Here is a 15,330-nt window from a genome sequence, read left to right as displayed (position 1 = left end):
ACCACACTTGGATGCAGTCAGAAGAATTCTGAGATATGTAAAGAGTACCATAGATCATGGGCTGTTTTATGCATATGGGAAACCCCTTGACTTGATGGGGTACACTGATGCTGACTGGGCTGGTTGCACGTATGACAGGAGGTCAACCAGCGGCTATGCATTTGGATTGGGCAGTAGCATGATCAGTTGACAGAGTAAGAAACAGCATACACTTGCATTGTCTAGTACGGAAGCAGAGTATCGTGGTGTGGCCTTAGCGGCCTGTGAAGCTAAGTGGTTATTACAGAAGTTGCTGAATGACTTGGGAGTACACTTGGACAGCAAAGTCAAGCTGTACTATGACAATTTGAGCAGTGTTATGTTAGTACGCAATCCTGTTTATCATGCAAGATCAAAACACATTGAGGTTCACTACCATTTCATCAGGGAAATGGTTTTAGCAGATCAGATTGACTTGGAGCATGTGAAGACTGAAGACCAGGTAGGAGACATCTTTACCAAATCACTTGGTAAAGATAAGTTCATTCACTTTAGACAACTACTTGGATTGATGCAGATGATTTGAGTTTTGTTTTTGAGCTTGAGGGGGAGTGTTAGAAATCAAGCTCACCGTCAGTGTGTCTTTATCTATGACCGACATCTATGACAGCTAGTGTGTACAACTGTCTACATGTGACTACATTAAATAAGTCGGGTTAACAAACTAGAATAAGAAAATATAGACCCAGAGATGATATAGAGCCAAAAGCACATTATAGATCTATCAATGGGCTAAAATCTAGAGTAAGTAGTTCAAAACTTGGCTACGAACGGTCCTTCAAATCGTGCATAGTGTTTAGCATAATGGCCTTGCGGGCTAGGGGAGATTGCCCACTGGACCCTTGCAGAGGGGGCTCTGTCCCCTCTGCACCTCCCCCAAGTAGGTTGGAGAGAAAACACGCGTTGCGACACGTCCTCCAAATTAGATCCTAGTGTAGTAATGGCTCTACACAAGCATAGAACCTCACTTTAGTGTGTGTGGAACATGAAGGAATGAGCTTGAGAGCCTGAAGGCTCATGGATATGGTGTTTTCCCTGTCTCTCTCTCCTCTTTGAACACTAAGCAGATCTCCCAGGCTAAGTGTTACAGGGGTGGTCACTAGAGTGGTCAAGAGGTGGTTAGACACTCATCCTTCTTTTAGCCCTGGCTGCCCAGACCAATGGCTGGGCTGATCTGCGGCTCTGTTGCATCTAGACTTGGTCTCAGGGGCACTGCTCGTGGCTTAGTGGCTTCGGCCGACTTAGGTTGAGGCGGTGACATTGGCGTGCTCATGTTGGAGAGGTCGTCGATCTCATCCTCTATGATGGGTTCAGCGTCTGTGAGATGTTGTTGAGCCTCCCTCACCCACTCCCTCAACTTTTCTATGGCCTCTAATTGCCACTTTGGATGAGGGTATTCCCCTATCTTAGCGCTTCCCTTTTCAGCTGTCTTAGGGGCTGAAGTTGTTGCCTCTGCGTCTGAGACTTTCCTCCCAGTAGGTAAAGACATCGCACTCTCGGTCTTCAATGAGACCTTAGCTTCCGATCTCTTCTTTTTCCGCCTGCGGCTTTTCTTTCCTATTGAGGCAGCGTCAATATTGCTAGGTCCTGGCAGAGAGATGCCAGCCTGCTTCGTTTGGGCTCGGGTCATAACTCGCAAGGGAATAGGTGTGGCTTCCTCGTCGAGGTTTTCGACACCAAACAGCCCCAATGGGATGGATGGTACATTAGCTGAGCTAGAGGGTGGCTTCCGCTTTGGAAAGTCTACGAAAAGATGGGTGATTCCTTACTCTGCACAGCTTTGGTTAGCCTTGTCCTTGTTTTGATGCTCTCTTTCAGGGTAGCGTGATGAGACGTGACCGGGGTGGCCACAAGTCCAATCCTGTGGTTGCCCTCCTAGGCCTTTACCCCGTCCTTGTCCTAACGCCATCACCGACACGGGTCGATAATCCATGAGGACCGCGTTGCCCTCGTCGTCCTGCGAGACGTAAGGGCATATGTAGGTCTCTTCGTCACTAGGCTCCTCCACGTAGTGTACTGGAGCGTCGCTCGGTGGATGGGTCACATAAGGACCAGGCGGTCTAGGAATGCCGGTAGGATTTATGTCCATTCTCGGGACAACTGGTTTCATATCGTTAGGCACGGGTAGAGCCAATGGGGCTCCCCTTCCAAAGAATAGCTGCGGCCTGTTAGCTAGATAAGGCTGGCCGTAGGGCTGCGAGTATGGAAGTCTTCGTGGTAGTCTGCAATGTGCGGCATCGTGGCCGAACCTACCGCAGTTAGCGCAAGGTCTCGACCTAGGGTCTTGACACTCGGTTGGCAAGTGGTTTCCGCCACAGTACACGCACTGGATGTGCGGGCGCGTTGGTCGTCTCAACATGTCGTGTATCTTGGCTAATTCCATCTTGACCTCAGCCAAGCCTTGGTCTATCTCGGTGGCCTTCCCCTTATCTTGGGGTGATGGGTTTGACCACTCACTAGAGGCTGACGTTCTCTCCAAGATTTGCGGGTTTGTCTCCTCTAGAGTTGAGCTCCTAGAGCTTCGCTCTCTCAGCTGGTCATCGACTCTGATGGCCTCTTCAAAAACCCTAGCCACTACGTCCCGCTGCAAGCTTGAATTGCCTGCCAATGCCTTATACAGCTCCTCGTCTCTAATTCCGCTGATGAACACAGTTGAAACTGCTCTGTCAGTCGGTCGCTCACCTAGAAGGATTCTCTTAAAGAGACTCCTCACATGGGTCACGTAGTCGCGGATGTCCTCCTTCTCTTTCTGCTTGACATTCATCAAGCGTACTAGCAGGTTATCGAAGTATTCGGGCTCGGCGAACCTCTTGACGAAGAGATCCTTGAGATTACTGAAGTTGGCTCGCTCCACGGCATCCAGGCTTGTGTACCACGTCTTACCCTTGTCGCCTAAACAAAGCCCGAATGCTTACGAACGTTGGGTCTGGTCATTGAGGCCGTTGGCTTCGCAGACCTGCTCAAACTGCTCGACAAAGCTGTATGGGTCATCATGCGGCTGGTACTTGTCGAGTTGTTTGTCCACAATCGGTATTTTGGCCTGGCTCTTTGAGCCTTGGTTTGTCCCTAATCCTGCAAGCAGAGATGTCGCTAGTGCAGTGGCACTCTGCTCTACTGCGGTATTATCGAGCAGCCGTTTCATGAGGAGCTCGCTCAGCGTCAAGTCTCCCTCTAGTGCTCTCTCATGGTCTGTTCGGTTCCGGCCAGCCAAGTTTAGCACTCGTTGCACCTCATGCAGCTCCATGCTTTGCCTTTGGCTCCTAGCCTGTTGATCCCTATTGTAATCAGCTATGCCTTGCGGGCTAGCCTTCTCTCCTCCTCTAGGTCTCCAATGACTGCATCTGTTGTCCTGCCCCGATGCTCGTACCGGGTGTGCGCGTCGTAGCTGCTCACCATCTGCTGTATAGCATCCGGGAATACACTCAAATCGAGCTTCTCATTAGACCGATGGTCTGAGCCTTCTTCTGTCATGGTCGAATTCTGGAGCCCCGCTGTACTATTAATTAGGTCGAAGAGTCGCGACGGATCCTTGCCGCTGGTGCTCCTTGCTTGGTTCTACCCTGCGCTTCGCGTGTTTGTCTATGTCTTGGGTCTGCTCTTATTGGTGGGTTTCTTGAGAGACTTACCTGAGTGAGTTCCTTCGATTATTGAATACAAACCCCAATTTATGGTCACTAGGTGAGTGTGTTGTTCCTTGTGCACTTGTGCCCAATCAGGCTTTCAGTTTCCTTCAGTGTACTTCAAGTGCGAAAATTCAATGTGAGTAGCAAGCAATTCCTCGGCACCTCACTCACTCCCGCTCGTTTCTGGCCTGATAGGCTTGTAGGTCCATTTTCCGGTCGTTTAGTCAGGGTTTAGGGTTCCTTGTATGTGTCCTTGTTTGCTTCCGATCGATCAGGTCTTTGTGGTTCAGTGGCTCGCATCCTAATCCTTGGGTCCCTCAACTGTCTACTACCCACTAGTAAGCGACTGTGTACTACAATTTCTCTTATCCCGTGTGCCAGAATCACGTTCTGAACGCCCGAAGGGTTTCGACAAGTTGCGCTAATGCGTGTTTGCCAGGTTGGGTCAAATTTCTGACAGATTTGACAAAAAGTTACATTCGGACCAACTGGTCCGAATTGCAGGGTCCGAGTGGGTCACTCGGGCGGGCCAAATGGCACAGGGTCAAGGGTCGAATCTCCAGATCTGGCTAGGACGATTTTTATTCGGACGGGCCGAATGGCAGGTTCGGACATGATAATTCGGACGGGTCAGTTGGCCAAGGGCCGAATCCCGAGTATGGCCGAGTTTCGAATTTAGAACTCGGACGGGCCGAAGGGCGCAAGGCCGAATGTGCCATGTGGTCAAAAAGTTCTGGCTCGGACGGTCTGAGTAGGGTTACTCAGATGGGTTGACTCAGACGGTCCGAGTGCCCAACTAGGGTTCTGGCCGAGTGGCCGAATGGCAAGGGGCCGAGGGCCGATTCTGGGACTCGGCCCAGAGGCAACCACTCGGACGGGCCGAATGTGGCGCGACGGAGACAGAGCGATGTCAATTTCGATCGATTCTTGGGATTTACACAATCATACCAAGCACAACCCTCCAGATCCTATCTAAGGGGATTGAGGGAGGGATTCATATACCTGAATGGGTCGGTGAGTGCGTCGGTGATGCGATCGAATCACATGGCCTGGGGCTCTCTAGCTCTCTCTCTCTCTCTCTCTCTCTCTCTCTCTCTCTCTCTCTCTCTCTCTGAAATGGCACAAATGAGCTCTCTTTTGGCCTCTTGGCTCTTATATGCCTTCCCAGCTGTGGCGTTGACACCCCTGATCACTCTCTTGTCGATCTTAGTCCTCATTAGTGATCATTTTGCACATTTTGCACGATTTTCTCCCTGTTTTTGCCCTGTTTTGAAACAGTGAACCCTACCCTTTTCCGGTTCGATTTCCTAACTCTAACCTACGCTAAATGAAACAAAAATCGAAGGCAAAAAACTGAAATAGATCCTCCATGCTTTCCAATCATCAAACAACCAAAATATCCCAAAATACTTACTTGTTCCAAAGATTAAAAGTACCCAACTTCATACCTATCTCAAGCTCCGTTTCCGAGGTGAATACCCTACTTCAATGCTCGATGTGAGGCGCGCAAGTGCTCAAGCTTGAATCAGTTGGTCCCGGCAAAACGGAACCAAAATGTGGGAGCTTTCGCTCAACCGCCAAGACCCATGGACCGCTTATTGTTTCAAGCGTTCCAAGCGAGCTCTAATGGCTATCTCTCACCTAGCCAACGCACCGTCGATGCTACAAGTGTTGTGAGCTTACCTTGATGCCCGATCGAGTACCCTTCTCTCTCTTGCACTCCGGTAGCTCCACGATTCTTGACGCTAGCCCAAGCATCCTCAAGCCTCCTCCATCTCCAAGATCCATCCTCCATAGCCGCGTGCGCAAGAGAAGAGAAGAGAAGAGAAGGGAAGAAGAGAAGAGGAGATGGTGAAGAGCTTCACCCTCTTGATCCCTCACTCTCACACACTCTCACTCCCTCACACTCCCTCTCTCAAGAGCACACACAAGCAAGAAGGTGAGAAGAAGAGAGGAAGAAGAAGACTCTTTTTGCCACACACCAAAGAATGAGTTTCTCATTCACTTTTTAACTTTATATACAAAACCCTAAATCCCTTTCGGGCGGTCATCCCCTTTTTCCTCTTTTACATGGTCGGTCGTAGCCTAGGCCCTTTTTCCCATTTCCCACCATTCTAATTTATCCTATTCCCACTAATGCATACACTTTGCACAGGAGCGAGCCTGGCACTCTTTTACACAGATTCGGGGCCGCTTCCGCATTTTAATGGTGCACCTTTTCCTCTTTCGTTGCCGTGGCCCAACACCGAAGCCTCTTGAGGGTCGTGTCCGAACATTTGAATTTTTCAGGGATTGGTTGCCAGTCAAGGCGCCTTTTTCTGCTTTTGCGTCTTTTTTGCTATTTTTCCTTCTTCCCAGTTTTTGCTCCTTTGTGCTACGGTAATGCGGTCCGAAACACGGTAACACTGCTATTGATTGCTAGAATGTTGAGGAGGTTTGGACTAGAAAACCTCCATCCTATGCTCATTTGTGCGTCTTTACTTGTGAGGAATTTTGCCATGTTCCCAAGGATAAGCACAATAAGCTAGATCCTAAGTCCATGAAATGCATATTTCTTGGTTATGGAGATGCAAGTGAGATGGCCTATTGCATATGGGATCCACATCCACCACGATGTCATTTTTCATAAGGAAAAGATGCATAAGCAACTTGAGCAAGTGGTTAAGGTATGTAAGTTGATCTTTCGGGAGGAGCATCCTACTCTTGTACAACCAATTAGACAGCCTACCACAGCTAATGCTCCAATGGCCTAGGGCCTACTTGCTATGCAAGATCAACCTCCTTTGAGATGCTTTACTAGAGCTAGACATCAACTTGAGCACTTTATGCCCTCCATGGATTATGTTATGGCGACAAATGCAGGTGAATCTCTCTTATGATGAGGCTATGCAAGGAGATGATAATCACTCATTGGGTAGGGCTATGTAGTTGGAGTTTGACTATTTACGAGCTAACCATACATGGGATTTGGTTCCTTTGCCTAGTGGCAGAAGGCATTGTTATCAAGTGGATATACAAGATGAAAAGTAGCCCTAGATGCCCCAAGCCCGCTTATAGGTCTATATTGGTAGCTAAGGGTTTCAAGCGTGAACATGGTGTTGACTTCAAGATGAAGTCTTTTCTCCCATGGTCAAAATAACGACCCTATGCATGGTACTAGCATTGGTTGCTCAGCTAGATCTGGACCTTTATCAACTAGATCTAGACCCTACACTTTGGTACTAGCATTGGTTGCCCAACTAGATTTGGACCTTTATGCAGCAACCCAATAACTTTGAGCAGAAAGGTAGGAAACACCTAGTGTGCAAGTTGAGAAAGATCCTTTATGGCATTAAGCAGGCACCTAGGAAATGGTACCACAAGTTTGATGCTTTTATGCATTCACAGGGATTTAGCCGTAGTAGTGCTATGGATTCATGTTTATATACAAAGAAGGCTCATGATGGCAGTCTTATGATTTTGGTAGTCTATGTGGACAATATACATATTGTTGGGAGAGCTCATGAATGAATTGGATGCCTTGAAAACTTAGGTCAAGAATAGCTTTGAGATGAAGAACATGGGACATGCCTCACATATTCTTGGGATGTGCATCACATGCGATCACTCTGAGGGACTCCTTTATTTTTCATGGGAGAAAGTCCTTGGAGCGGTTTCATATGCAAGATGGTAAGCCAATTGGTTGTCCTTTACCTTCTAATGCGAAGGTTAGTCAGGTCGATTGTTTGTAGTCTAATGAGCAAAATGCTGAGATGGCCAAAATCTGTCATGCCGCTACCGTGGGTAGGTTGATGTATGCCATGATACCACTCGACTTGGCATACCATTTGCATTGGGAGTTGTGGCATGTTATATGGCTACACATGGCAGATGGCATTAGGATGCCATCAAGGGTATAATGAGGTACCTAAAGGGCACATTAACTATGTGCATATGTTATGGTGGATAGGACACAGAGGCCGTGGATACGCTAACTTCAATTATGCAGGACATGTAGAGAGAAGGAAGTCCACCTCTAGCTATGTCTTCACCTTTGATGGAGGTGCTATTTCTTGGATGTGGAGGCTCTTTGGTTAGGCCATCTGGTTGGCAAACCTTGGTATTACTGATGTGGTCCCTACACCACATTTGAATTCTATGAGTGCTATCTAGTTAGCCAAGAATCCGGTCTTCCATGTGAATATGAAACACATTGAGGTGCATTACTACTTCATCAAAGAGGTCATTGAGGATAGGTATATTGATCTCATCAAGATCTCAACTGACCAAAATCCTGTAGATTTGCTCACAAATAGTTTCTTAGTGGAGTGTTTTGCCTTCCTTAGGAAGTTGATGGGTGTTGGATGAGATGACGTCTTTTCTCATCCTGTTGTACTTATGTACATTTGCACTTTGTTACTTTTTTCTTATTTCTCTCCTCGCTAGGAGCACATTCACCTTTAAGTGGGAGGTTGTTAGGGGTAAAGGTGCATGTGCCTAGTCTCACGTGTATTACTATACTGATAGTACCCACACATCTGTCACCCATCACTATCACTTCATTCTTTATTCTTGCAATGACATTTGAATAAAGGGAAGGCTATTCACACATTGTGATTGTTGAAGTTCCCATATCTTATGTCTCTCACTCTCACACACATACTCTCTCTCTCTCTCTCTCTCTCTGTCTCTCTCTCTCTCTCTCTCTCTCTCTCTCTCTCTCTCTCTCTTTCCACCATAGCTCTTGCTTGCACTTGCATGCTTCCACTTCGGGCTCACTCCCTTCAAAGCAAATACTGATCTTGATAACAAAAATGGCCCATAATGACAATGGAAGTCAATCTAGCTCCAAGATTTTAGAACGTGCTAGACTGCATCAATGCATATGGGAAGCCCTAATTTGGATCCATTGCAAGTACATATAGATAAGGCTAAGATGTCTCACCACCACCATCCTCTCATAGTCACTCTCTTGCACTCAAGAGTTGTGAGGTATGCTAGCACACAATGCTAGAAGGTGGAAGGGGAGGCTTTAATGGCCTCTACCTAAGGTCCACGTGTGTGAGTCAAAGTTTGAACCTAAAGATCATCATGATGATGACTTGTCAGAGGAGTCCATCCCTTCTTCGTCTCCTTCTCCTTATGTTGTGCAATGATATCTTTGTTCTTGTTTTGCTTGTCACCTCTCTTTGAAGTTGCGAAAGCTTCCTACTTGATGTCACAGTGAGATGGTAACCTCCCTTGTAAACACAAGGAAGTCTCATGATCAAGTAGCATAGAGGCCATATGTTCAACAAAAATAGGTGTTGCCAATGTCTAAGCTCATAAGGCATTGGCCACACCATCCAACTTGTGAGGGAGCATGTAGATAATAGCCCCACAAGATGTGCCTTTGCTTTTGGAAGGATGGATGGCAAGCTGATCATGTATATGTGTCACTTGAAGAATAAAAATGACTAAAACATACAAGTCTCCTCGAATTTAATACTTTGAAGTTGATCATAAAGGGTCACAACTCACATGGTCAATGTAGCCTTGTACAAAAGCTATAACTTCGTCCAAACTTTTAAAGATGTCTTGTAGGAGGTAAACTTCCTCATAGTTTTGTTTAGCCCAATCATTTAGATTTGGAAAGGGCATGTGAGGATGTATGATGGCTCCTGAAATGATGTATCAAAAGTGGTTTTACATAAACCAAGCTTTCATGACAACACTCCAAGCAAGATAGCTAAGCTTCTTTACCTTGCCATCAATAGAGCAACATGGAGGTCCCATTTAGATGAGGCGCAAAGAAGATGTAAAAAGGCAACGGGTTTGAGAGAGAGGCACTTGCAGAGATAGAGTCTAATACCACAAGGTAAATAGTTCAAGAACTAGGATTCCACACACAAAGGAGAGGAAAAGAAAGGAAGGGAGTGTTGTACAGTCACATAGCAAAACTAACACATGTGCTATGTCCTTTGAGTATATGTTTGGATCAACCTGAAAACTCAACCTTGTTGAAATGTAGGATTTAAGAGAGTAAATTTATAAAAAAATTGTTGAAATTGACCACACACTAGGAAAGCAGAATGCAAGCCAAAAGTAGCTGCATGGTGGCTAGAAATTGCCACTTAGTAGTTTGAAGTGTTGCATGGGCCTACCTAGATATATATAGTAGCAAAACCAAGAGGTTGTAGCAATTAGAGTGTGTCAGACATGAAAACAATAGTCAACCACAATAGGCAACACCGGAACCAAGAGGAACAAGCTCTGATACTATGGTTGGAAAGTACAGAGCAATTATAGAAGTAAAGAGACATTGTTGATATAGATTGCAATGAACACAAAGAATAGAAAATAGAACAATAAGAACATAATACCTCAAAGAGAAGAGACTTGGGAAATGGAATACATATGCGACGGCTCAAAAAGTGTACAATGGCATGGGTAGTGAGTCATAGACAGTGTGCGCCAGTCTCTCTCTCTCCACTTAGAAGCAATCGTGTTGTAGGATGTTTATATGGTAGGTGAATGACAGTGGGAGAGAGGTAGCCTATAAATAGGTTAAAATAATATCTCAAGAAGATTGTTATGCAATTGATATTTCCAATGTTAAAATGAGCTATGTTTTGTCTCATCCATTAGTGTGCATATCACTATGGGGCACGTGAATTTGCTTGTATGGTGCCAGTGATGATATATAATGTGTTCTTGGTTGTGATTTCTCACAATTGTTAAGTTTACATTCATTTTCCAAACAAAAGAAAAGAACACAATGCTAGAGCTCTTTGTGCAATAAATAAATGAGAATAGTTGGATTGATGTTGCGTATGAATGTCATAGATGCACATGGATTTGACTAGTCACACACTAACATGTCATATTTGGTGGTGGGCCTTTGAAAAATATAAGAGTAAAAAGAAGGGGAAAATATCAGAGAAGAGTTGATGCTTGTCATAGTCCCACAAGCAAAGTTCGTTCCTCGCCTTGCGTGCGTTGCCGCGTCGCGATCGGCGCACTATTCATTCCCAGGAATTATCAACAATAATAACACACAGGCACCAGAAGAACAAGGCGGACGAGCACCCTTCTCGCTTGCTTCCTGCTGCCAGCCTGTCCCTTTCCCTCCGCCATCGCTGCAGCAAACCTTGAAAAGGCCTCGCCACCATCCGCAGTCCCCTCACTCTGCTGCCTCACGCTTCGTCATCACCGACTGAGACACCGACACCCACCGGTAACATATGTTCTTTTCATCTCTGCTACCTAGGCCATGTCCGTTCCGTTGCACCTGCCCTTCGGGTTCACAAACTTTTGAAAACTGATCGAACTATCCGCCCTAGATCTATCCGTCCTTTGTCTTCTAGGCTATACATCCTTCTCACTCACGTTTGTGCTTGTAGTCTAGTCTAATGCTTTGTGGCGTTGGTTGTGCATACCTACTGCGCCTGCATCAACATTAGGTACATTTCAGGGCCTTTTCTGTCTTTCAAAAGCACCAGATCACACACACACACACACACACACAGGCCACATTTGTTTCTTGACAAGCCGAGTGTACCGTCTCTGGCTTTATCAGGGTGTGCTGCTTCTCGACGTTCGAGAGAGCGAACCAAGGCAGCAGCAGCGGAGAGAAAGAAGCCACCTGCACCTGCTGCTGTGCGGTGCTCCTGCGGCCATGGGGGCCTCCGTTTTCCTCATCATTACCGTATTCGTCCTAGATCTCATCGCCTTTGCGCTTGGGATAGTTGCGGAGCGGCGCCGTGCCACGGTAATGTTTCTCGGGGCGTCTCCCCTTTCAAGTAGAGGTTTTTGTTTCTGGTTTCTCAACTTTGTAACAATTAAGCCGAATTCCTACCCTCCGCATGTCAGATCCAGTAGGTGAGGAATCCCAGAAATCATCCCTGCAATTGGGAACGCAGGCCAAACTACCTCCTTGCAGGCTGAAAACGAGTCAGTCTCCATAACAGCAACATGTCACGCCCTAGAAATAACGTACATCTATACATTCTGTCGAACCCGAGGATGTTCTCTGCAGCGCTAAGTTGAAACTAGCTAGTATGCGAGCCTTTCATTAGAACAAAACCTCGATTGTAACTTTCCAATGAACTGTCATCTTCCAAATACGTTGTCAGGATCTTCTTAAATCTCATAGAGGGATCTGAATGCCAACTTAATGAATGGCCATGCCGTAGCCCAGAAACGCGATTCCACCCGATCTGAACAGATATTCTAACCATTTGCAGTTACAGTTCCCACATCTGAGAGTAAGTTCGAGTGAAAATACTCACAAGCCTCAATCAGACACATTCATCCGTTTTATTATTTGGAATCACAGTGTCGAAGTAGCAACATACTTGCCTGGCAGTCAAGATCTTGTACATGGGATCTGAACCATACGACGCATACGGATCGATAACCGTGATGGTGAGGGATCTGTTCAGAAAATGAAGGTAAGCTCCGGCAGTATTCCAAACGACGAATTTCTGCCAGCGTATTCAGATCAATCAGCCGCTTCTGCCGGTTACATATCCAACCCTGCTGAGGGCTGAGAAGATGGTCTGCAATAGGTTGCTTGGAGACAAGGGTCACAGCACGGATAGTGTAGTGCGTCGTGCCTTGATCCTTTTGGTTCAGTAAATGGTAAGGTTTGTTCTGCAACAGTCGCTGTTTTGGAATATGTCGATCTATGATGTGATCCGCGTTGTTTATCAAAATTCAAAATTGTATCTGTTTTGGCACCCATTTTTACAATGTGGACCAAAGTGCTTGCTACGGTCCTGGTAAGACTTTACAAATGGAGTTAGTGGACTCAATTTCTAAACGTGTGGAGCTGTGAGGGCTCTTCAGTTATGAGGGATGCAATAGCTTTACTATAGTTCGCAATAAACTTTCGTGAAGATGGAGGACCAAATAACCAAGAGATCAGTTTGGAACAGAACCAAGTACTGACTCTAAGGTTGTTGAGAAACATTGCCTCAAGGTAGAAGGGGTACCAGGTCTTACAGACGGTCTCAGTTAAACGCTAATACGTCCTGTAATGTTGTACCTAATGAACTTATTTGGAGAGTGGTCCAAATGGAGGGGCAATATATAGTTTCATGAGTCGAACTCCTAATTCTTTCTTTTTTTCACCTATATTAGGGTAAGTGGGCCGATCGTGAAATGGGTGCCAAAAATAAAAAACACTTAGGGGTTAGTAATGTGACCCAAAAAAAAAGAAAAATACTGAGGATCTTGCCTAGGTGTCATTCATCGATATGCTAAAGTGTCACATCATTGGCTCACAAGTGTACCACTACCTTGAGAGACAAAATAGTATTTTTCAAGTTGCATTAAAAAATAATAAACAAATAAATATTAGACATTTATTTCTTCTTGATGTCCCCTACATGGTTATATATTCAGATCTCGAAAAAGAAAAAAAAGTCAATTGTGAAATCCCTCCTAAAGTTACACCTTTTTCATTTGGTATTCTTTTATAGTTGGCTTCCTTACCCTAGTTTAGCTTTGTTGTGAGTCTAGCTATTGCAAACTTATTCCAAGAGCATGAGAGTAAATACCTTATGTAGTCTATCATTCTTTGTTACCATTACTCCTTGAAGGCATATGCTTAAATAATGGTCTGGTTGCACTGTAAACCATTGTTCAAAAGTTAAGATATTGAGTTAAGAGCTCAGCTTAAGATCACTTTTCACCCTAAACACTCTCTTAAAGCGAAATCTTGGAAAGGCTGGGACGAAATGGCAATGCCTCAACTGACAAGTGTACACTTGTTATTGGGAGTTATGGCTTCGTGCCCATGCTGTGACCGCTTTTACCAAAATTATCAATGTATGTTTATAGGTAGCATTCAGTTAATAAACACTCTCCTAAAGCAAAATTTCTGAAAGATGGGGACACAAGGGCCAACCACACCAGTGCACACTTGTTGTTAGGAGTTACTGCTTGTTTCCCATATTCTAACCGCTTTTTACAAAATTTATTGGTGTACGTTTATTAGTGGCATTCATTCAGTTTATGATTACCTTTGGCTTCTATTCTAAATGGTGGGCTTTGATCTTCATTGTTCTTGTTATTGCAGGGTGAAATAAAGACTAATGTCGACGACCAGTATTGTGTATATACCTCCGACATTGCATCTGGTTTGGCTGTGGGAGCTCTTTTGTTTCTGCTGGCAAGCCAGGTGTTGATAGCAGCTGCCACCCGTTGTCTATGCTGTGGAAGGTCTCTGAAGCCAGGAGTTGCGCGGGCGTTTGCGATTATCTTCTTCCTCCTGACTTGGTACGTCATAGGTGCCTCTTCTTTAGTATCACCTGAACATGAAGGTCTTGAAGGGCTCATCAAAGCCTTATAAGATTGTTATCGCAAATTGATTTGCTCCATCACCACACACAAGAAGACAAGAAGTACTTATATTTTCCCATGTGGGAAATGGGTCTCTTTTACCTTTTTTCCTATGGTGTTTCAACATCATGGGCATTTGCTTAGGAGGCACTGCATACCTAGCTAGGTGCGGTTGGGGTCAGGGGGTTGCCGTCCTGGGGCTAGGCAGGCAGCCTCATGCCCCGAACCGCACCTAGCTAGATATGTAATTCCTCCCTTCGAGAAGCTAAGGGTGTTGTTTCAGTTAGCAATGTGAGAATTCTAGTGGGAATTTGTGATCAGTAAATCCTTATTTTTTCCCTTGCGCGGTGGTTGGCAGGATCTCATTTATTATTGCAGCCTCTTGCTACTTGGCTGGTGCAGCCCAGAACGCAAAACACACAAAATATGTATCAACTCTGGGAACAGACATAACCTGTGAAGCAATCCGCAAAGACACATTCGCTGCAGGAGTAGCCTTCACATTCTTTACATTTATCCTTAGTGTGTCCTACTATATGTGCCATTCTAGGGCACGGGAGGATTCTTGGAGAGGGAGGGGGGATGCAGGCGCAGTAAACATGGCTTCATATCCGTGAGCCATGGATGATTTCGAGCAACACTGTCCGTTGTATATCTAATTAATTCAAATGGACAGCGAGTCTTCTCCTCAGCTCCTGGACTTTGTGGATAGTCATTTGATTATTGATTCCCTGGTAGGCAGTTGTAGTACTCTGCAGTAGTTAGAGAGATTTAAGGGCTCTTTCAGGATGTTATTTCAAACATTAAGCTTATCTTATCTATCAGCTCTCTTGTAGATTGGGAACACCTCATCTGACTTTTTCATTAACAGACCTGATTTTTGGTTCCATGTGGCTTTTATAGATTTTGTACTTCATTTTCTGGGTCAAATTTTCATTTACTTACTGCTCTTCCATATGGGAAGTGTTTATTTCATTTACCATGATTCTTGTCATGTTGAGTTAGAACTAACAAAATCTTATTATCTGCTTAGATAATGTCTATCTACTTGATGTTTAATTATTTTTGCTGAGCTCTTCTCTAGTGTCACTTTCTCTCTCACTCACTCAGAGACACGCACTTTGTGTGTGTGTGTGAGAGAGAGAGAGTGAGTGATACACCCACATATTAGTTGGTGCTCTTTTTGAAGTATTGCAAAGGGCTTACAATAAAATTTTTAGTTTCTTGAAATTCTCTTAAGAATATTGTACAATTTTAAATCATAGGTGAAGGATTGCATTTTGTTTGTTGAATTATACATTTTTAATTTGGGGATCTCTACTTGGATATCCATGGTTCTAAAGTAAAGTAAAGAATGTATCCA

General features: G+C 45.0%; 1 protein-coding gene across 2 annotated transcripts; it reads left to right on the top strand.

Annotated features, from left to right (window-relative positions):
* The first annotated feature begins 10,663 nt into the window (after window positions 1–10,663).
* Window positions 10,664–14,854, top strand: LOC148027464 (uncharacterized). 2 transcript variants are annotated; one of them, XM_087689177.1, is made up of 5 exons: window positions 10,664–10,857; window positions 11,024–11,083; window positions 11,200–11,391; window positions 13,705–13,904; window positions 14,326–14,854. In XM_087689177.1, the coding sequence occupies exons 3-5, from the start codon at window positions 11,299–11,301 to the stop codon at window positions 14,582–14,584; spliced, it is 552 nt and encodes a 183-aa protein (XP_087545303.1). In that variant the 5' UTR covers window positions 10,664–10,857; window positions 11,024–11,083; window positions 11,200–11,298; the 3' UTR covers window positions 14,585–14,854. The 2 variants fall into 2 exon arrangements, with proteins under 2 accessions (XP_087545303.1, XP_087545305.1); XM_087689179.1 differs by lacking the exon at window positions 11,024–11,083.
* The last annotated feature ends 476 nt before the right edge of the window (window positions 14,855–15,330 follow it).

This window comes from Lygodium microphyllum, chromosome 12, assembly GCF_053477565.2.
Source record: "Lygodium microphyllum isolate KBCC chromosome 12, Lygodium_microphyllum_v1.1.10, whole genome shotgun sequence".
Lineage (NCBI taxonomy): Eukaryota > Viridiplantae > Streptophyta > Polypodiopsida > Schizaeales > Lygodiaceae > Lygodium > Lygodium microphyllum.
This window is presented reverse-complemented; position numbering and strand designations above follow the sequence as displayed.